At 39.9% G+C, this 22,876-nt stretch overlaps 2 protein-coding genes across 10 annotated transcripts in view; one reads left to right on the forward strand and one right to left on the reverse strand.

Annotated features, from left to right (window-relative positions):
• The window catches only part of LOC117896231 (soluble guanylate cyclase 88E), a 39,952-nt gene that overhangs the window by 847 nt on the left and 16,229 nt on the right, over positions 1-22,876 (reverse strand). The window contains exons 2-11 of the mRNA XM_034804367.1: positions 3,544-3,777; positions 2,989-3,476; positions 2,800-2,923; positions 2,600-2,732; positions 2,308-2,534; positions 2,136-2,240; positions 1,773-2,070; positions 693-1,722; positions 398-634; positions 50-334 (exon numbers count right to left, since the gene is read on the reverse strand). Coding sequence (XP_034660258.1) covers positions 50-334; positions 398-634; positions 693-1,722; positions 1,773-2,070; positions 2,136-2,240; positions 2,308-2,534; positions 2,600-2,732; positions 2,800-2,923; positions 2,989-3,476; positions 3,544-3,711 — 3,095 coding nt within the window. The 5' untranslated portion in view covers positions 3,712-3,777. The remainder of the gene's footprint in view (positions 1-49; positions 335-397; positions 635-692; positions 1,723-1,772; positions 2,071-2,135; positions 2,241-2,307; positions 2,535-2,599; positions 2,733-2,799; positions 2,924-2,988; positions 3,477-3,543; positions 3,778-22,876) is intronic.
• LOC117896232 lies at positions 10,970-20,182 on the forward strand. Of its 9 annotated transcripts, none has more exons than XM_034804368.1 (9): positions 10,970-11,111; positions 12,027-12,183; positions 12,711-12,920; positions 15,086-15,155; positions 15,223-15,332; positions 17,309-17,686; positions 18,604-18,834; positions 19,258-19,443; positions 19,973-20,182. In XM_034804368.1, the coding sequence occupies exons 2-8, from the start codon at positions 12,093-12,095 to the stop codon at positions 19,278-19,280; spliced, it is 1,113 nt and encodes a 370-aa protein (XP_034660259.1). In that variant the 5' UTR covers positions 10,970-11,111; positions 12,027-12,092; the 3' UTR covers positions 19,281-19,443; positions 19,973-20,182. The 9 variants fall into 9 exon arrangements, with proteins under 9 accessions (XP_034660259.1, XP_034660262.1, XP_034660264.1 ...); XM_034804371.1 differs by having other exon boundaries at positions 10,971-11,111; positions 17,309-17,515; XM_034804373.1 differs by having other exon boundaries at positions 10,971-11,111; positions 15,107-15,155; positions 17,309-17,515.

A 22,876-nucleotide genomic window follows, 5' to 3' on the forward strand; every position in this document is an offset into this window, starting at 1 on the left:
TATCAATCAATCAATCAAGCAAATCAATCAATCAATCCCCGCTACTCACCCATGATTACAGATGCTCGAATCTGACATGGAGCCAGCCATGAGGCGCTGCTGCTGCTGTGGCGGCGGTGGCAGGAACAGTGGACAACCACCGGCAGCCAGATCCCCGCCATCTCCTCCCCCGCCATCATGTCCAAACACAGCCAGCCGCATGTTGGCCGCCTTCACCGCGGACTGGGACTCCACCTCGTGCACTTCTTCGATCATTTTGTCCAGCTTCTCCATGGCCTTGGTTTGCTTGGCGGCCAGAAAGGCCTTGCGCGCTGCCTTCGACATGGAATGGGGTCTGCAAAGAGAGTCAAGGATGCGCTTAGATATTTGTGCAAGACTTGGAGAGGAAGGACCTAACCTTGCTGGCGCTGACTGCGCACGATGCGGCGGCGGTGAGTGGAGCGAAATGGATGAGACCGAATCCTTGGAGCCGGGTCGCTGGCCATGACTGCTGCTCGCCTGCACTGGCACCACTGGCGGCGCTGTGGACACTGTGGCCAGCGGTGGCGACTTGGCGCGCATCGGACACACCACAGCGGACATGGCAGGCGGGGAGGGTGCCTCCAGGCTGGCGCTGTTGGAGAAGGTGATTTTCCTAAACAAAAAGTGGATCTGCAACGAGCGCTTATTCCCTGTGTCCCCCCAGGACTTACTTGAGCTTTGTGGCCTTCTCCCGGTCCAGCGAGGCGTTCGATGTGGCGCCCTTCAAGCTGGCACTGCTGCACGTGGCCGTCTCCCTGGCCGGAGCTGTCGATGGTGGCGTCATCTGGTCCATGGCCGCCAGCTCCTCGGGCGTAAACTTGTCCGGATTGCTGGGCCGCGGCTTGGGCGGTGCACTGCCAATGCGAAACGGTGGCGTGGGACTAAACCCGCACGCTGCCGGCGGCTGGTTGTTGTTGTTGACCAGCGAGCCGCGAGAGATTTGCAAATCCTCGAGAAACTCCTCGGTGTCGAGGATCAGTGAACCGAAAATGTCCGACGGCGAGCGCATAAAGACGTGGCCGGTGGAGTTGGAGCGTGAGTCGCGACGCTTCTCCTGATCGGTGTAGGAGTAGCCACCGCTGTGCCTCACCGGCGAGTTGGCAATGCTGCGACGTGCCACATCCTTGAACGTCACTGGGGAGTAGATGCGACTGCTGCGATCGTCTGCCGTGGCAGTGGCTCCACCAGCTGCACCTCCCGCTGCTCCCGCTGGATGATGATGCGTCAGGTGCGCCGCTGCTGTCATGGTATTTGTGGCTGTCAGCACCACACCAGACATGCTGGCATGCTCCACAGGCAGCGCAGGGGCAGCTGCAGCTACGGGCACTGCCACAGGCACAGGAGCCGGCACCACCATGGGCGTCACTGGCTTCGAGGGTGCCGGCATTATGGCCTTGGCGCTGGCTGCCATCGGATGCATCAGCAGTCCGGTGGCCAGCTGCAGCGGCAAACGATTCTCGCGCTCCTCCAGCCAATAGGTGGCCATGGTGCCCTTGCCCTTGACATCAATCTCGCCACGTTCCAGAATCTTGTAGCTGGGCCCAATGAGGACTTTCGTGGACTCTGAAATGTGCACCTTCATGGCAATGCTGGTGGACTCCATGCGCGAGGCGGTGTTGACAGTGTCGCCAAAGAGGCAATAACGTGGCATCTTCAGGCCCACAATGCCAGCCACAACGGCACCAGAATGGACACCAACACCTGCAAGGAAGGACATTGATAGGCGTTCAGGCTGAGCGACTTCCACTTACGTATTCTCAAATGCTGCCCGGTTGAGGGATCCTTCAGATCAGTGATGGCATCCACCATGTCCAGCGCCATATCACAGACACGCTCCGCATGATTGGCATCCTTGTCGGGTGCGCCAGCCACCACCATATAAGCATCCCCAATGGTCTCCACTTTGTACACCGAATTCCTCTCCGTTAGCTTATCGAATATTGAGTACATGGCATTCAGCATGGAGACCACCTCCATGGGTGTAATGCGACTGCAAATCTCCGTAAAGGTCACAATATCCGAGAAGAGTATGGAGACGCTGTCAAACATCTGGCAGGAGTTGGGAGGATCATCGTCACCTCATTGTAAATTCACCTTGATCTCTGTTGACTCACCTCACACGTATCTATGGGATTCTCGCCACGTCGCAGACGATCTGCCACTTGTTTGGGTATCATCTGATAGAGCAGCTCATCGGTGCGACGCATTTCCTCATCCAACTGGGAAAGCAAAAAGAAAATCAAACGTTAATTCCGCTTTAACTTTGTGCTCCTGTTTGACACCCACCAATCTCATGGACTCCTCCAGCTTCTTGGACTTTTGCTGCTCCTGATCCAAGGCCAGTTTCAGCTCCACCGATTGCTGTGTGCCCGCCAGCATCAGGTCTCTGCTGAAGTCATGCATGGACAAGTCATTGATGTAGAGTCCGGTGGTGATCAAAGACGTCAAATCCGGCATGACGGGTGTGCCCAGGAACATGATCATGCGCCAGTTTTCCATGTAAACCATTTGACCTAAGGCATAAGAGAGAGAGCGAGAGTGCTGTGACCTTTTAACATAAATCTTTGCCCATGTTTACCCTTCAATCTTAGCGATTTTTCGGGCTCACTGCCGTCGTCATGCAGCAGCAAATCATCATTCTGGGCATCCATGCGCTCGGTAACCGGATCCACAGTGACCAACTCAAAGATGTTATTGGTGCGATTGAGTATCTGTGAGAGGTAGAGACACATAGAGTGTGTTTATAGACATCTTTGAGCTATGTTTTCCTTCACTTACTGTTTGAAATTTGAATGCAATCAGCGGGCGCACCAAATCAAACCAGGCTGTAATTTTCTTGCCCAACAGTTCGGGCAAAATGACCATCAAAGAGTTGCCAATGCTGCGCACAACCATGTCAGCGCTGCAGTGGGATTAAAAACATTACAATAAACAATAAACCAAACAAAAAACTAATCAAAACTTTACCCAAAAACAATGCAGAAAGGGAATATCTCAAACAGGACATGAGCACTGATGGGCAGATGCTTCTCCTCGCGTGTCATCGCCAAGGATGCGAGCGTGAAAGCACGATTGTCAAAGGTCAGCTGAAAGGTCACGTGCACCGTATCGAAGAGTATCTCCTCGCGCACCAACTCAATGTGCATCTCCTTGTGGTAGAAATATCTGGCCACCTCACGTATCTGCCCCATGGTGTAGTAGACAAATCCACGACGCTTCGATCGATAATGCAGCGTCAGACCCTGCTTGGTTTCGTTCTCACAAATAAAACTGGGTGCACGCATGCGAGGATACGAGAACTTCAGGTACTCATGCAGATTGTCCAGACCATTGAGAAAGTCACGCATGTGACGACCCAACACAGACAGGACACGATCATAGCCATATTGACCGACAAAGCCCACAAAATAGACACCCATTTGGTCCATGAACTCCCGCTCAGAGACGCCAAGAACCTAAGGAAAAGGAAGTTAATAATATTTGTTTATATTTATTTCCTGTAAGCGTTAATTGTTGACGCACCTGTTGTGCCTTTTTGGCTAATTTTTGTAGCAAATTCTCGGGATACACTTGATGCACGCTGAATGAAGGCGAATCGATGCCCGCCTGCCTTCGGATGTCCTCCCATTTCTCCTCGCCATAGACAGACTTGATGTACTCGGAGAGATTCTCCAACAGCAGACCGTACATGTTGGCAACGGGGTGGGGAATTGGCTGCCTCGGGCCTCTTCACTTGGCTGACATTGAGTGCGGAAACTGTTGAAGAAGAATCTTAGTTTTAGTAGCGGAAAAATAGCATTAATTTTGCAACAATTTCTGCTCATTCGAGACACAGATTCCCCAGCGAATTTCCCCCTTTTTATTGGAATATTCTTGGCATACTTTTGACTTGAAATTTTCTGCCCTGTGGGCTCCAGTCTGACCGCACAACTGTGCGAATTTTTGTGTGTGTCCCCACCAATTGGAGGCCCGAAATCTTTTCAAAAATTGATTGTTGATGTGGTCTCGGCGCCCATTCGCATTTGGTCCGCGTCTTTCTGTTGATTTTTCGTGTCAACGGTGCGAATCTTGCTGCCAACCCCTGAGCCAAATGTCTCGCCGTGGCTTTCAACGCCTCTTTTGCTGGCTTTTTTGTGGCCAACAACTGCCAGGGCCAGTGGGCAGTCGTAGTGGAGCACGTTTAGGGCATTAATTTGGCTGGCATTTGGCAGATGAAGTGCCAGAAAAGATAATTACACATCAGCCAACGAAATAAACGAAATCATTTCGTTGGCTATTCATTTTTTGACAGGAGTAATAATTACAAGAGTGGATTTATTTGAGTTATTTAAAAGCAAGGGACATTTAGGGCATTCTTTGTTCTGCTTTAACCCTCTTTAAAAGCAAATTAAATTACATTTCATACGCTTTTCAGCCATTCCTCGGTCGTCCTGCTGCTTGCCTGCCCTTTAAGTTCTAGCAACGAGTGCGCAGAAACCCCAGCAAATTAGTCTTCAACCCCACCAAAATCAATAAGCCATAAAGTACTTTCAATTAGTGGCCATAATTACATTATACATGACACATACATACTCGTACGTACAACATGTGGCAAGGCGCCACTCCACTTCGTTGCAGCTTGCAAGCGAAATATCAGGCAACAGAGAGGGCAGACATTAAATCATTCACTTAGCAAAAAAGAAACCCAAGTTCTGCGAAGACTCTGGAGTTCATTATCCTTGGGCCCTTGCGACTGTAATTGCCTGTGGCCCAAGTGGCTGTGGCTGCGGACTGGTCCGGGTTCTGGTTCTGCTTTCTGGGCACTGTTAATTTAGTCCAATTCCAATTGAGTTGCACTCGTACATGGCCGACAATTAAGGGCGGCCGGGGACAATTGCTATTTATTTGCTCTCCAACTCTATCCCTCTCTCGCTCTCTATGAATCTGGGCTAATTGAATTGCATTAAAAGCCATGCAGCACCTGGCTCTGTCTATGGCTGCTTCTAAGAATAAATTGCATTTGCCACTGAGACACTACGAACTCCTTCAGGGCTTGCGGCACGTTGCAAAATGAATAGCATTTTGGTTAGCATATGCTTTCCTGCCTTCGCTCTGAATGGAGGGCAATCCGCATATGTTCATCTCTGTTGCCAGCCCCACAAGTCAATTTGTCAACTGTTCGTAAATTGAGTCATGCACTCGACTGCACTCGTTTGGGAATTTATCCACACTCCAGCGTCTTTGGATAACCAACTAACAATTGCAGCCAAATTACACACCACACAGAGGAGGCTGTGTCATCAGACAGACGGCATCCAAGTGCGTTCCGGCATAGGTTATGAGTTGAGACTGAGCTGGCAATCTATTCAGGGTCTCCTTCGGGTTGCCTCACCCTTTTAGGGTTTCCTTGTGGCTTCCAGGCATTTGGTTTATTTGCCATTTGTTTTGTCACAAAAGTCATTTCATGCGCTTTGAGCAGAGCTTCACCCCATTATCCCCATTCGCACATACAATAAATTTCAAGCTGGCAAATCATCGGCTACGAAATCATAAATTTATGCATATCTGGCAATTTATTTAAATTTTTCTAAGGCTTCAGCGGACAGCAGTGGCCCCTGCTGCGATCTCATTGTGACAAATGAATATTTATTGGGATTTAGTTTAAGGTTAGCTGAAGGCTTAGCAGAATTTAATGGTTGTTTTAAGGGCTTTTATGGCATGATTAGATGGGTGATTGCAGCCTTTAGGTATGGAATTTAGAGTTGTGATCTTAATTTTTGGGATGTTCTTTGGTTTTTTTTGGGAATCATTTATTTAAAATTCTAAGAACATTCCTATACAAGCAATTAATTCATTTCAAGTTATCATTTGACTGTTACAAATTGTGTTATACTTTATCACAATTCGAAACATATTTTGAGGCGCTGGTGATTCTATGTATGCTCAAAATAATTTCAAACAATTAAAAGACAAAGCTATGGTTGATTGCTTTGATCCACTTTCATTCAGTTTTACACACAAATTTCGAACTATAATATTTATCCAAAGGTACCAAGAAAGTTCTCCCCATTGCCAAAAGGGTAGTTGACTTTTAATTGGTATTCCCACTAGATTCACTGCATCCCGATTTACATGTTAAACTGCCACATAAACAAGTGACCTCATAAGCTAAGAAACGGAAACTTTTTGTCTTGTTTTGCAGCCCAAAAAACTGTAAATTAATATAGTATTTTATATAAACAAAGAAATCGGACTGGGATGTCTTGACGTCAACTTTCATGAATCTATTTGGCTCCAATCCGAATTTAAATGTTTTGTATGTGATTTCTATTTTCTAGCTCTCACATAAAGACATAGATAAATCTTTGTGAAATACTAGAGCATTTGTAGAGTGAAGAATATGCTCAAAAATATTTATAAAACACAATCAAGTGTGAGAAACACAAAGTACAAGAAAACCAAAGAGCTAAAAAATTGTACAAAAAATTATAGAAGCCGAAAAACTAGACGGAAAACAGAAATGAAACTGAAAGTTGTGACCTTCCAAGAATGGAACATTGGTCAGTAAACAGAAAAAATATATATTATATAGCCGCAACAGTTGTGCCAAACATATCAAAACAATGTCAACCATGGGCCGAACAGACTTGAGTAATCATATAGACATTATATACAGTGTATATATCTTTTTATTACATATTTGTTTTGGTGTTGGCCCTCCGGCTCCTGCCCGACGTTTCTTTCGTTTCATGAATGGAATGCAAAGTGGAATATATACGCGTTTGTGTGCATATAACAATTTTGTATACTTTTAAAGTCAAAAATAATAAACAGGATGTACAATTTGTTGCTGCTGTGACGTCAGCAGGCTATTGATAAATGCATGACTGCTGCTCGCTTAGAGGAGGCGGCAGTTCCCCCAGGGGATGGCCACAGGCTAACTGTTAATGGCTTTCCAATGAGCGCACGGTTTAGGCCAAAAATATTTTTAGCACCCAGAACTTTTAACTCAAATTGTCAGCAATAATGTCGCAACGAATTGGCATAAACGTGGGAAGCATTTGCCTATTTTGTCAGTTTTTTTTGGCCTCATCAATCCATCCATCATCTGTGAACAGCTTCAAGGTTAGATCTGTGCAATTTCCATATAAATAGGTTTTTTCTTTTGAAATGCATTGACCCTGTGTGTCCTTGGGATTTGGTTGAATCAAAATGGTGCAGGAAAATTGCTAAAAAATATACAGAAAGCTGGCAAACACTCAGACGAAGACTGGGATACGATAATTTTCCCGCTGGCAGAAGAAAATCTTTACCGTCTGGAATAAAATTTTAATGAAATTATAAACAAAATTGTTGCCATATAAATTATGGAAGGCATTGGGGGCATAGGTATATATGTATGTACATATTTGTATATAAGTAGCATCCTCTGGTTATGTATCCACAGCCTCTTCCATCCTGCACTTGCGAGTGGGGCGGAACAATTAATTTTCAAGTTCATTTGCGTGGGCCGATGTCGGAGCTGATCAGACCCTAGCTGGCCATAGTCTATAGATACCGAACGCATACAGATCATGCGAGAGAGAGCGGACACACAGCTATGTATCTCGTGTGTGTGTGAATATTTATTTTTATATTCAGAGAAAATTCATTTGAAGGTGTCTGCTATATGTTAAGGTTAAATATCATTGTATATATGTATGTACATACGCTTGGAAACTATGTGCTAGTGGGTATTTATGTGCACATAAACGTACATCAGTATTGTATATTCAACAGCATAAATGTAGAGTGGGGAGATGGAGCTGCTAGAGAGAGCTTTTGCAGCCATTAAAAAATATTATGCTGTATTTTATGAGCCCCCAGATGATCGAGAAACTAGAAATTTCAATTTAGATAATTTAGAGATGTACTTTGAGTAGAGAAAGTGTCTTAACAAGCAAAAAAAGGGAGAAAGAACGAGATAAGATAAAAAATAAAGTGCAAAAAATACACAAAAATAAAATAATAAAAAAAATCCTGCTTGCTAATTAAATACAGCGAATTAAATACAGCAATAAATTATTGCTTTATGTTTTAACACGTCTTAGACCCAAAATAAGTATTACATCAAAAACTAAAATTCCGCTTCCTGTATAAATCTTTTTTTCGGTTATCCTAAATCACTTTGAAAGGGTTGCCATTAGCTGTCCATCAAGCCAGTAAATCCGCACACAAATCTCACATCAAATGTTTACGAGTACAATATTTGCACGAATTTTGCAGCCACAAATACAACAGCAAAATGCTCATAATCAGGGCTTTTGCCAATAATATTATATTCTTTTGTGGTTGTTGTGTTGCTAATCTGCTATGACTCAAAATGTATATTTGTAGATGATTTTGTGTTGTTGTTGGTTCTGTTCTGTGGTGGCAAACCGAAACAAATTGCTCATACGCCGCATTGACATTGTAGAACTCTTACAAATTTGCTCTTTATTCAGTTATTTAGTTGCGTTTCATTTCATATAACAAAAAGCCATACAGAAATTGTCCTTCACATTGGCTTTTGGGTGGGAGATTTATTAGCGTGCAAGTGTGAGAGTAATAAAATGTAGATAAATTATTGTTGGAATTTCATGCAGTCAGCCCGTGTGTCTGTCTGTGACAGCTAAATATCTTTCACCCCCAAGATGTAATTTATAATTGAGTTGTGTGTAGTTCAGAGAAAATTGTTCGACATTATTTTGCATGTGTGCCACTACATAATTAGCCTAATTTTTGACCTCATTTCTCAAGAGGCCACACAGGCGAAATTTCAATTTATTTCTGAATTTATTCGCTCGGGTGTTCGCTTGGTTTGGAATAGATACGAGAGGATGTCAAATGTTTGTAGGGGATTTAAAATTAACTCAAGTGGCTTGTAGTTATGTAGTCTCAATACTTCAGTACTTTTTTTATTTTTATTCAATTTTGTATGCATTCAAGTTATGCCTATACTTACTATAGTAGGGCTAAATTGTGTGCTAATTATTAAAAAATCATTTGGAAATGCTCACAATTTTAGCTCAGCCGTTTGTCGAAAGATTTTAATAAACTTTACCCCAAATGACGCTAAATAAATGCACCTATGCATAAAAATTTAAAGATCATAGGATATAATTTTTGTCGACTTTTCCTGAGTTTTTAAAATCAAACTTTCGTTAAAAATACAGTGCAAAAATCAGAATTTTTGCTTTTGAAAGCTTAATATTTCCCAGACGATAAGCTAAGTCTACAAAGTGCTCAGGTTAATTTATACCTGCATCAATTAGCTTTTCAGAATGGTAAAGGTATTTTCAAGAAGATGTAAGAAATTTAAGCTATTCTGAGGAGTAATGTAATCAATTAAAGTCTTCGAAACATCGAAAATTCATCTCCTTTTATGGCGCATTTTTAGAAGCCAATTTTTGTGTGTCCTTCAAGCGCACATCAAAGGAAAGCACCAATTTAATTGTAGATCCTAAAAATAGTGAAACTAAAAGTTGGCCAACAAGTTGGCCGTGCGAGTAGCCAAAAAAGTGTGCCAGAAAGTAAGAGTGCATTCAATGATTGGCAAAATCGGGAAAACCTTTGCCAGGTATTTCCCAATTTCTCAATAGTCTTAATTGTTGCTCATTTTATTTATTTCTTGGGTGTTTTTTTATTGTTCTTCTTGGTTCATCAAACTGCAAGCGTATTGCACCCAAAGTCAAGTTCAAGTTTAAATGAAAGTTCGTTTGAGGGTACAAAATTGCTGAATACGGATAAACAAAGTCAAAAGAACGTTTGAATGCAAATGCAACTCGGCCTTGAACGCTGCGGTTGGCCTCACACCAGGAAGCAACGTGTAAGCGATCCACAGATGATCCACAGATGGAAAGGTCACCCCACACCGATCTACATGGAAACATCACGCTATAAATAGGAACATCCAATATGTAGTCCCAGCCAATGCGGAAGGGGGCTGCCCTTCAACCCTGCCCGCTGTAATCGTAGCTGCTTGGGGCATCTTTCTCTAAACAATTTTTTTGGAATTTCCTTGGCAAAAATAAATAGCATTCGGATATTTGGAAAATATTGCAGCACGTGGGCAGGTTCTTATGCTCTTTGAGAGAGGGTATAATAATTATGATCATGAGATTGCAATGCGCAGAAGTTCGAAATTATGGACTTGTATTTGTTTTCCAAGAAAGCAAATGGATTCAATTCCGATAATTATTTTTATTTCTATATCATAATTACCTTCGATTTTTACCAGAACGTGAGACATTTATCATTTATTAATTATTATTCCCCTGTGCTTAAATCTTGCAGAGTATTTCGAGAACTGCATTTATTTCTTAGACAATTATTTTGTTTATTTATCCGTTGTAGGCATGTGGGTGAAAATGATTTTTCCATTACCAGGAAACTAGCTTCAAGTTAATGGGAAAAATAACCACATAAGTAAACAGCAAATAAATGGATTTTGCATTCCAACTAAGATTTAAGGAACTTCAAAGGGAAGCAAAACCCTAAGGGACTAAGTGAATGAAAGATATATTTTAGATATTTGTATTATAAAAAGTGCAGAGTTCAGTGAACAATTCAATACCACAATTGACGCACTTCCTGCGACAATGCCTGGCAGTGCAACAAAGTGCCAAAAACATAAGAGAAAGTTAACATGATACAAAATGTATAAAAAAGAACAATCTGTTCTACACATATTGTTTAAGGAACATGGAATATCTAATATGTGGGCTAATTTGGCTGGCTTTCATTTTTACGATCAGCGGTCAGCGTCATAGAATTATTCGATTTTCGGGGCATCGCAAAACAATGAGTGGGCGCAGAGCCACCACCACACGATCTATCAGAAAGCTTTCCCCATAACTGATCATTCAAAGCTTTTGCACACACACGAAAACAGTGGGACACACACACACATGTACATGTAGAGCAGCAACCTACGCCGTAAAGGAATGCGCGCTAGTGCTTTTTGGGGCCGGAACGGAATGGCAAAGATCTGAAACGAGTAAAATTGGTGAGGCGAATTTTCTTGGGGTTTGCAGTTTGAAAAAATTCTTCGTTGAGGATAGATCGCTATTTTTTAGGAGTAAATTAAAATTGTAAGCATGACAGAAAAGAACATCCAACCAAAAAGAAAAGCATTTATTTCTTAATAAATGCCAAAAATAATACAAAAATATAAATTCAAATCAAGTTGAATCAATTCGTAATTGATTAAAAAACATTAAAGTGCAATTATCGACGGTATAAAGTGAAAGAAAACTCTTTGCTGGAATTATGAGCGAATTATGAACGAATAATCGAAATTTCCAATTGAAAAATTCACAAAAGATTGCATAAGCGGCCACGACCCTCAATGACATTTGATACCCGAAAGTGTTGAAATTATGCGCAGAGTTTTGTGTCAAGTGATAAAAACCCCCAATAAAGAAAGATTTGCTGAAGAATTTTAAATATTTTTTGAACATTTTTCAAAGCAAAACTTCAAGTAAATTCAGACCGAAAAGCCAGAGAACAAATTCAACTCAAGGACATTTAAAAATAAAATCAAATTTAGCTGCAGAACACACACACAGCCACGCTCACTCACACAGATACAGCTAACAGCAAAGTCAAATATCTAGCAGATAGCCAGTTTCATACAGCAAAGTGTGAAATTTTTAACTAAAAACTGAACCGAACAAAAAACTCATCAACTTATTTTTAGTGAGATTGATCTTGTGTCTGAATTGTCTGGTATTATATTAGATATACATACATATATCTGCCTATATCTTTATATATATTTTATAAACTTTGCACCGCTCTAAAGTGGCACACAGTCTGTTTATTTTCGAACTGAAAGAGAAGAGAGAGAGACTTTCCGAGCCAAAATCAAAACCAAACTGAAACGAAAATGAGCGAAAAAACGATTTTCAACTTTTGTGCGTGCGGAAAAGCAGAGAAGCGGAGAGAAAGAGAGAAAATAAATTTGAAAAATTAGTTAAATTTCTCTCTTGCAACTTTGATTACAGCGAACGAGTTCAACGATTCATTCGTGAACAGAACACAGCAGAACAGCGACACACAAATCGATCAAAATGTTCAAGAACCATTTGGAAATGATTGGGCGCAATGAGAGCCCCAGCAAGAAGGCCAAATTCTGGCAGTCTTACATTAGATCTCTGAAGGGTAAGTAGAAAGCATAAATCATAATCCCTGATACTCGTACTAGAAATAATAATTTAGAACACAAAAATAGCTCGTTTTAAACGTGGAGGCTATGGCTTTGAGCACACAAATAGCCTGGCCCATATAAGAAAAGTTTCTATATTTTCTACAAATACATGTACCATGTATAATCTTTTTTTTTTGTTGGCAGGTGTCATATCAGCCAGTCCTATATTCTTGTCCACGCTCACTTTGCTCGAGAGCTTTTCTGCCAGTCCGAGAAAAATATACATATAAAGAGAGTGAAATATATTTCAGCAGGCCTCAAAACAAAAGGCACATAAACTCACACCCAAAATATAGAATAGAATATAATATTCCTCTAAGAATATTCGTACATGTATGCGTGTTTTTGTGTGTATGATTGAAGCAGAATAGAAAATCAACTTTATTTTTTCTGGCTACGGTGTTGGCATTGAGCCAAATAGTGGAAATAGCTGAAATATTTGAAAAGCAATGAACTAATACTGGGTATGCTATATTTATAGGCTCTGAGGATATCCGTGCCCATGACGCTCCACGGGCTTCCCGCCCCTACAGCTCCTACCTGGATTCTCCCACCTACAGGAGCATCTACGATGAGCCAGCCACGGCCAACGAGCGCGTTCAGTCCTCCGGCTACAGATATCTGCCCGTGAGCCGCGACACCTATGGCTACTCGCCACGCGCAATCTACGATCATCATTACAGCCGCACAAGTAAGTCCGAGAATTATCCAAAATGTGTTCAATCATAGGCAACAATTATTCCCACCCCTCACACAGCTGAGAATGGCTTTGCCTGTGAAGCATTTTATTTCCACTATGACCTTGCAAGGTGGCAAACAAGTTTGGGTTAGTTTATGTGGGGTTTTTAGAGGGGGCAAAGAGACATTGTTTGTGGTGCAAGTAGTGGGTAAAGTTTCTCTGCATGTAAACAAGTAGTTACTGTCTGTCTGCTATTGGTAAAAAATGGCCAAAAACTTTCTTGAATACTTCCTTGTGGCAATTATTTATTATTAAATCGATATTTTAGGTGCCAAAATCTAGCAATAGTTGAGGGAATTCCTCATAAAATCAAGCAGGGAACTGTTTACTTCCTTCTTTCCTTTACTCAATTCCGAATTCCGTTTTGACATTGTAAGAGCTAAGAGCCAGAAAGCTGCTCCTAAAGCTGACAGCTGACAGCCTGCATCAGGTGAAAAAATATAAATCTATTCCTCAAAATATCATAAAATAAATACATTCAAAAAAGAGCAGATGTTCCGATATTCAAGCACATAAATAAATAAAATAAATACAAAATACACATACATAGAAGCCCGACAGGTGTTCGCATCATCACCTGACTGCAACTTGCAAGGTTATATAAGTTTCGGTTTATAACCGAATTGCTTTTTGGCTCTTTTATCATCGCTTCGATGCGCCATCCATCAAACAGTTTGCTCCATTCACGCGAGTCATCTCAATCTCAATCATTCCATGCCTCATATGCCTCGATGATCATTCCTGCAACAAAATGCTTTTGACAACACCTTGAATATTTTTTCAGCCAGTGCCATTTAATTAAATTATATTTTCGTATGCCGTTGCCCGCTATGATTTCATAATTTTAAAAATACAACAACAACAAATAGTGAAAATGCCAGCGCCAAAAAGCTAAAATTGTATTACGTCAATGAAAAAGATTCGTTTCGTTTCGTTTTCGATTCGTTTTTCGTTGTTTTCTGTCTTTGTATTTGTGTTGATTTTTGGCAAAAAGAACCTACAAAATGTGGCACACACACAGCGCAGAGAGGCATATGGCCACATGGATATGTGCTATATATCTGCACAAATATCTGTGTGTATAACGGCATCAGGTATATAGCAGCAGGAATTTTTGAGTAAATTTTTGTGTGTGGTGCGTGCTCTGGGATCAAATGACTGTGGCGGCCCTCAGCAGCGGCGGCACACACAGACACACACAGACTTTTCTGGTGCGTCTTTTTTTCAGATTTTCCACACACACACACAGGCACAGTAGTTCTCCATTTCCCCTACCAATTCAACCAGTTCCCCGTTTTTTCTTAAATTATATTTTTGTTTTCCGTTAGTTTTATTTTTTTTTGCTTTTGGATTAACCAATTGTTTGTTTTCTCTTTCTCTCTCTCTTTCATAAATGTTTCAGAAAATACATAAATGTGTGTGTCGTCAAAATAAATATATATCCAGAGCGATATACATTTAAAATATATTTGATTTGATATTTTATGCGCACTTTCTTTCTATATACACACACACACAGACACAATTTAGTGCAAAGGATTTTCTGTAGATTTTTAGTTAAATGATCATAAGTCGCAGTATGATTTAGATTGGACATATGTATGTGCATATGTATATGTATGTGTGTATAAATGTGTTGTTGGTGTGTCAAATAAATGAGTATTTTGAAACGTCTTTGTGCTCTCTCTTTTGTGGTGCTTTCATACATCGATTCATCCAAGCATTCATCCATCTATGCATCGACTTCAGCCAGGGTTTGCTATGAACTCCATTCCTAGAGTTAAGACTCCACTAAAAATCTCGCATTTCATTCAGCATTTGGCATTATCATTGTTAAAGCTTAAAACTTAATTTAGTGCCTAATTGATTACCCGATTCCTTTTCTATTCTATTTGCTATTTGCTGCTATTTGCTTATTGATAAACTTGCTTTCTGGGATTGCGTATGTATCAAATATTGCGCATACGTCGCGTGAGCCCAAGCATAACGAGCATAACTTTCTGTAAGCTACTTTTCTTTGCCTATTATTTGCTTTTCTTTACCTTATTTTGGCATGCTTTCTTTGGCTTCATTTGTAACCTACCTGGACCTAATTTTTATGACTTTTTTGCACACAGTTCCAGCCAACTACGATGCAGAGAAGGCCTGGAATGATCATCTGAAGCGCATGCAGGAAATCGAGCGCAGGTGGGTCTCCACTCTCATAGAAATGCCTTAGCGCAGTTAATTAATTTGTTTTCTTTTTTCCCCTTAGATACCCATCTCGCTATGGTCTCTACTTGAGGGACAAGCCACTTACGCCCAACTCTCTGGTGCCATTGGAGTACGAGCCAGAGGACAAGCTGCTGGCGGAGCTCAACAAGGGTAAGGACAAAAAAGACATTTACTAAAAATTCAAAGAAACAAATCCAAAACCAAAACAAAAAAAATCCCAACACCCAAACATCAACAGCTAAAAAGTAAACTACACCAACAACAACAACTACAACAACAACAATATCAACAACAACGAGAATTTATAATTAATTATTACAAAATGTAAGCACGAACAACAACAACATCTACAAAAACATTTAGAATCAAAGAACATAAAAAATACGAACTCAACGAAAATTTTTTCAAATTCAGCCAACAAAAAAAAACAACAACAATTTTCTTGCAGACTTAAATAATTAAACGAAACTTTCTGTTTTAAAACTCATATTTTTGCAGCTATTAAAGTTTGAAGCGCTGAGCGTTAGTGAAAGAAAAAACAAAACAAAAATTATATAAATGGTTAAAGTGATAAACCACTTTTTTGTTTGCTTAGCACTTAGTAAGACTCTTGTAAGTTAATTGCAGAAATTGTTAAACTTGAACGAAACGAAAAATTAATTGTACCCACCAGCAAATACGAGTATAAAAAATTATTTTATCTGTCTGTAAAAAGGAAAGACCCTGCACCCCGAACAACCCCACAGCAATAGTCGCAATCGATTGAATATTTCGTTAAATGTTTCATTGTATGATATATCTATATATATAAATGCTTTATTTTAATTTTTAACTTATACAAAAATCAACAACAACAACAAAAACAAATCGTAATAAAACCAACAACAAAACATTTATAAAAAAAAAGAGAAAAACATATTCTAATTTTAATTTTAGCCATTAAACAAATATTTTTAACGTTGCCCAACCATTCATTCAACCATTCATCCATTTGCACCCTAAAAAACCAACAAACCATCCAACCCCCGAAATTATTTTAAGCCTTTCTTCTAACAGCTGCTGTCCACATTTTTGACCGCTAAACCAACTAGCGGTGCCCACTGCAGCCCGCTGGCTGCATACCCGAACAAAGAACACTCTTTTTTGCTCCTCAACTTACTTTAAAGAAAACAAACCAAAAACCAAAACATAATTAATAATAATATCTAATAATAATAAAAAAAGAAACTTATTTAAATACCAATGAAGAAAATGTGTGTTTTTGGAAATATTTCATCATCGTTAAGGAGTTTCTATTTTTGGTCTTTAATTGTCTAACAAATCATCTTGCATTTCGATATTAATCTATCAATCTGTCTGACTGACTCCCCTGTCCAGTTCGTTGTCGTCTCTATCGTATCTCGTCTCGTCTTTCGTATCACTACTAAAAATCAAAGCATAGAAATTCACATTACACTGTGCGGTGCCTGTAAATAAACTGCCAAAAAACAAATACTCTTAAAAAATTATTCTAAAATATATACATACGTACTCTAAAAACTAAAACTGCAAAACAGAAATGAAATATTTAACGAATTGTCAAACAGTCTGTGTTCCATGTTCCATGTACTCCTCCTCCTTGGCAGACAATTTTTAAATTCCATCTGGAGTTTCCTTCAATGTTTAAATTTGTCGATTTTGTATTTGTGTTTCGTGCCCACAGTTTTGTGTAATTTTATACTATGTCTTTTGTTTAGTATTGTTGATTTGTTTCCCATTTACCAATTTCAATATTTTTGCTGTATTGAATTCAACGTTGGGTTGGTTATGTTTTTGTCGAGCGGGTAAGTATAAGGAGGGGAGGGAACTCTCACTCAGGGACTTGGTGGGTTAGTTTAGGTTTAATTTTCAGCGGATTATTGTGCAAACAGAGATGACAAATCGAGCGGCTCAATGGGATGACAATCTTTACAAATCTTGATGCCATCAAGAATTAAGAAGCAGATAAAATTGAGGAAATATTTTTAAAAGTGCTTCAGTCAGGCAATATTCGAGAGTTCCCAACCTTTCTCCCCAGAGTTTCGGTCTACAGTTAACAGATTTTCCCCTGCTCAGATTACTGATCCACTTGTGCATTTGCTTTGCAGCTCGTCGCTCGGCCTCGCCGTTCCGTCCCACGCGCAGCACACGCGCCGGAAGCGAGCCGTATGTGCCCGAGCCCGTGTACTGGAACCGTGAGGGCAGCGTGCCACGTCGCGGACCCTCGGTGTTCGATCGGGCCACCAGCCTGGCTCCTTTCACACGCCCCAGCTTCAGGGCCAGCTCGTTGGAGCCCTTGGATGAACTCTTTGAAAGTAAGTTGCCAGCGATCGCTGAGGCCGGTGGCGCGGTGGCAGTCGAGGCTGCTGCGGCTGCTGCCACACGGCATTTAGGCATTTTTGAGCGCGCCGGCTCGCCAAGTCCCACTCCCGTCAAAGCCGGTCGCTGGGGACCACGTTCCACCGAAGTCGCCTACGATGCTGAGGGTAAAAATCACACAAATTTCACTTACTCGTTTCCCAACAAAAACAAAAACAAAAAAAAACCTTAAAACAAAAAAAAACAAAGCGAAGTTGCGTGTTGTTGAAATTTTTGATTTGACTATTTGTCGGCTTCTGTTGCCTACCGAAAAACGATGATGAAGCTGCTGAGAATGGGCAGCGAACGTGTTGGAAAATGTTTGCCATATTTTTCGTGATGCGTTCGTCTGCGCCTACACGTATCTGTGTGTGTCCGTGTGTGGCTCTATGTAATTTGTCAACAATTATTTCTACCACTTTGGCCACGGGATTTATGTATGCATCAGCAGCAAGTAGTACAGTTGTGCCCAAAGCGTAAGCGCCGTGCTTTGTCTCTACGAATGCAAAGTGGTTCAATGTGAATCCTTTCAGTTGGAGCTTCCTTGAACCGCTTTACATTCCTTCAATAAGAAGAACCAGAAACCTCACATTCTACACCCAAACTGGTTGGCTTATCGATATTGCTTAATGTAGCGCCTGCCATTCCTCTCTCTATATCTATCTCTATCTCTATTTATCTCTCTATATATCTATCCCTCATTGTGTCCCATTGGCATCGACTTCCCCTTGGTATTTTTTCCACAACGAAATCCCAACATACGCATGGAAAATATCAAAATTTACTGTTTTGTTAAAGCGTTGTTCTTTTTTTTTTGTTTGATTTACTTTTATTTTTAGTTTAAAAGAAAAAAAACAAACCTCTAGCAAAAACAAAAAATATTTTTTCTTTCTGCTCTTCTTGTATACATTGCAACAACAAATCAACATAAAAAACCAACAAAACCCAAAAAAAATAAATAAAAACCAAAACCAAAACCAAAAATCTACAACACCACACACACACCACTATGATGACTACTTATATGAAACAACAACAAACATAGGACTTCCAATCTTCCATCCACGCAACCGGTTCAGGGATCTGCTGAGCCCCAGCCCCAACTTGCCAATCTCATCGATTGTGCGCGATCCCTTCTGGTGGGATGTGGATGATCTGGTGCCGTTCCGTGCCACCTCGGTGCCACGTGGCTCGAGCCCAATCGCTCGCGATTCGTACTTGTCGCCGGTGAAGAATCGTTACTTGTGGTCCAAGCACCCCGCTAGACCCTTGACACGTAAGTTCTAGTCCTATGAGCTTTGATTAGGTTTTACTTTGGGGTTTTACCGATTTATAAAAATGTTAAATACTATTTTTGGTAATATTTTGTAACTCTTTTCGCATTGGTAAGACCCCTGCTGTACATAGAAACTATTGTATATATTTTTTAATTGGTAAACGAAACCCTTTAGACAGCACTTAGCAGATACCCCCCGAAAGCATGAGAGAAATAAAATGAACATTCATCATAATCAAAGTCAAAAATTTAAATATGTTTAATGCCATTTGGGTTTTTGCTAAGAAATATTTGGCATTAAATATTGAAACTTTCTTTCATGTTTTAGCTAAATTTCTAGAATATACACCCAAACATTTACAATTCTTATTTTTAACTTTATTATTTCTATTTTTTATTCACATTTTGAATTGTCATAAACAGCTGAGGAAGAGGATTTATACTAAATTCGACCCAAAAATATAGATTCAAAATATCACAAAAAAAAAATCGTTAGCTCTAATAACAAAAGCGACGCTATATCAATCATGTATAGTAAATTCTGTAATTTTTTTGTACTTAATTTTACATCAATTTTACATGTAACGAAAAGAAAAAAAAAACAAATTGGTAAGAAAAAGAAAATACAACAAAAATCGAAGCATGTGAAATAAAAGTTCCACAAATCCCCCAAAATTTGTTCATTCAAGAAGCTACACCATTGACATGTAGAGAACCCGTACCCGTACCCGAAACCGTATACTCCATTGAAATGGAAACTGTAGTACCCTGTATTAGTAGTAGTCCACAACACGTAGAGTTTTTAACATTTGCTAGATAATAGAAAGAATTTATTTGTGTGTACGATATGTGCTGGAGTTCATTAGTCATGGAAACTGTCATTAAAATGTTGCAAATTGAGTTGCAAATAGCAACAAAAGTTTACGTTTGCAACACCTTTTTAATGCAGACATGTTTCCTGAACTTTTGAGCTGCCTCACAGTATTTCAAAATTGTATTTAACATTTATGTAGCCAACATTTGAACAATTATTTTGCACGCCACGTATTTCTTTGCAACTCGTACTATTATGTGTTTTTCTGGCATAATGTTGCACATTTGTTTTAATTCTTTCCTTTTATTTCCCAACCACCCACAGCACACCGCTCAATTTTGTAAACGAACGAAACAACGAACCACCAACAAAAAACAGCAACTTGAACAACAACAACAACAACAACGAATGCAGCACAAGGGGCTACCCAAAAAAAACAACCAAAAAAACGACAACAGACTTTTGACTCTCCGAAGAGCTGGAAACCCTAGTCCAAAGTAGCAAAAATGGGTTAAAAACCTATCAATATCCTACAAACAACGTTTGAATTTTTTCAAAACTGCAACGAGCCTCCACCTAAGTAAACATCTGCCAACAGCCTGGGCTGGAGTGGGGTTAACAAAACTTTTGCCAAATGAAGTGCACACTTCCCGTAGTTAAAACGATATAGAACAAAATGATGAAAATGAAATGAAACGAAAACCAAATCAAACTCAAACACTTTTTCTATAATTTTTATTTTCCCATGTCTTAATGTGTAAGTGCAAGTATATGAAAAAAAAAACAAATCGATTTACATTTATTATAATAAAAGCATTAAATCTTATGACCATCCCCCCAAATCGAAACAAAATCATCGAACGATCAATGGGGGGCGCCATAAAATTGTTCCTTTTTTGTATATTTTAGATGCTAAACATATGAATATTTATAAAACTATTTGTATTTGTAAAACACACACACACACACGTACACGTACATACATACATTTTGAGTGACTCTTAAGGAAAACTATGGATGAAGGCAAAACTACAACCAAAATGCGGCGAAAGAAAACCATAATTGTTCAGACACTTTCAATTTGTAATAAAAACAACAACAAAATTATTAATAATAATAAAAAAAAACTTCTAAAAACCTAAGCACAATTTTGTGGCACAAATGGGAAACTTCTCAATTTACTTTTGCACTAGACAAAAATGAGGAAAATGAGGCCTGCTCACGTCCTTATACTTTGAATTTCCAACATACACCAAAAATATTTGCTAAAAATTTAAAAACCACCATTTTACACTCTTTATTTAATACTCTAATGGATTATTGTTGTATGAACTCGTATTTGTGTACTCCTGAAACTTGTACCCTTGAACCGTGTCAGAATTGTAAACGAAATGAGGCCAAGTCAACTTCCATTGAGTTTTCTGCTATTCTGCTGCCCAGTCCCCAATGTCTACCCGTTCCCCCCTCGTTTGTGTAGCAGCTTTTTGCCATTTATCTTTTCATTTACTGCCTCATTGCTCCATTTGTGTGTGTGTGTGTGTGTGTTACTTTGACGTTTTTGGCGTTTAGCACGCAATTGTTTCGCACTCATATTCCCCGCCGCCTGCCATTTGTCTATGCCAGGAGGACGCTTGGCGGAGTGTCCTTTGGGGAGCTGCCAGGAGCCTGCCTTGGAGCATGAAACACGCTTCATGTTGTTTGCTCTCCAATCGCCTTAATTTTCTTTGCCTCTGCCATTCACTGGTCATTTGTGACTTCTTTCTCGGCTACATCTATATATTGTTGTTTTTTTTTCATTCATTCTATTTAATTATTGATTCTAACGAATTTTTTTGTGTATTGCCAAAGGTCAATGCAATGTCAGAAGTCAACTCTATTCCAGCGGGAGCTCCGATGCCAATTTCAATTGCTTTTTAACAATGCTCCCTTCAGAGTATTCCTCGCTCCTCGGTGTTTGTGAGTAATTTTTTGCCGTTTTGTGGGGAAAATGTTTTGCCCAGTCACGTGCAGACTTTGAAATTTTTCCTGTGCCCTACGGCTCGTTTAATTAAAAATTATATTCATTTCCAACACAGCATACACACACTCGTATTCACATAAATAAATGTGAAGCATAATCTCCAACCATTAACAACCCAAATCCGAGCACACCAAAATTGTGTAGTTGTGCTCCGTCATGGAAAATGCTTTGTGCGAATGAGATGAATGTTTTCCCTTGTCCATTGTTCTTTTCTTTCCCAATGGGTTGTCTGGCTTTTTGTGCTGAGTGCGAATGTTTTAGGGGTGTGAGATGGAATAGAGACGCTTTTCGGACCGTGATTCACGCTTAGGTCTATGCGTTGCCCTGTCAAAATTAATTGACTTCTTAGAGTCAACATGAGCCACGAAAGATGAACAATAGAGGAATGAGAAAGGAATAAATAGAAACAGGCATGGTGGAGCACGCCAATGGCTTTATTTATTTTATAATAAGAGCCCGAAAGTCCTTCCCTTTGCGAATAATCTCTGAACAATAAATTAAATATATTTCTACGGCTTCACTTGCATTTACATGAATGCAATTCCAAGTAAAAATTTACCCCACACAGGATGGCAATTGGCAATACCTGGTAAATAAAATCCATAAGACCGACTTTAAAACTGTGATTACCGCTTGCCTCCGCTGGAATAAAAATTCCATGAAAATGGACAGCAGAAAACATTTTAAATTGCAATACCAAGAAAAAGTGAACAGAAAAAAATCTACTCGTAAAAAATATTGCTATGCGGTTTTTTCGTAAATATTTTTCATAATTTGTGGAGCCATTTTCTTTGACGGCCCTATGAGTGGAAATAACAGGAAAAATAGCAACTGAAAAACTAATTTAAAAATGTTAAAAAAGTACAAAGTTCAGGTATCAAAAATATTTAAAACTCTTCCTCAACTCTTTACAAAAAAAAACACTTAATTATGAACAAAGTTAAACGTTTTTCTTGCCTAACTTTGACACATTTCAAGATCTCTGTTCGAGTTGTTTTACCAGAAAAAGTGTCAGCCAACAACATTTTAAATTGCATTTTACCAGAAATAAATACTGTGCAAACTGGGCAAAACCCCAAATTGTGGTTCATGTTATCTGTCAAAATGTTTGGGTGTCCCTCTGCTGTCTGTCCCTCTTCTAGCTATCCCTCTGCTGGCGGCTGCTCATCTGCTGCTGCTACTGCTGCGGTTGGGGCCTGTTGCTGACG

This window comes from Drosophila subobscura, chromosome O, assembly GCF_008121235.1.
Source record: "Drosophila subobscura isolate 14011-0131.10 chromosome O, UCBerk_Dsub_1.0, whole genome shotgun sequence".
Taxonomy (NCBI): Eukaryota; Metazoa; Arthropoda; class Insecta; order Diptera; family Drosophilidae; genus Drosophila; species Drosophila subobscura.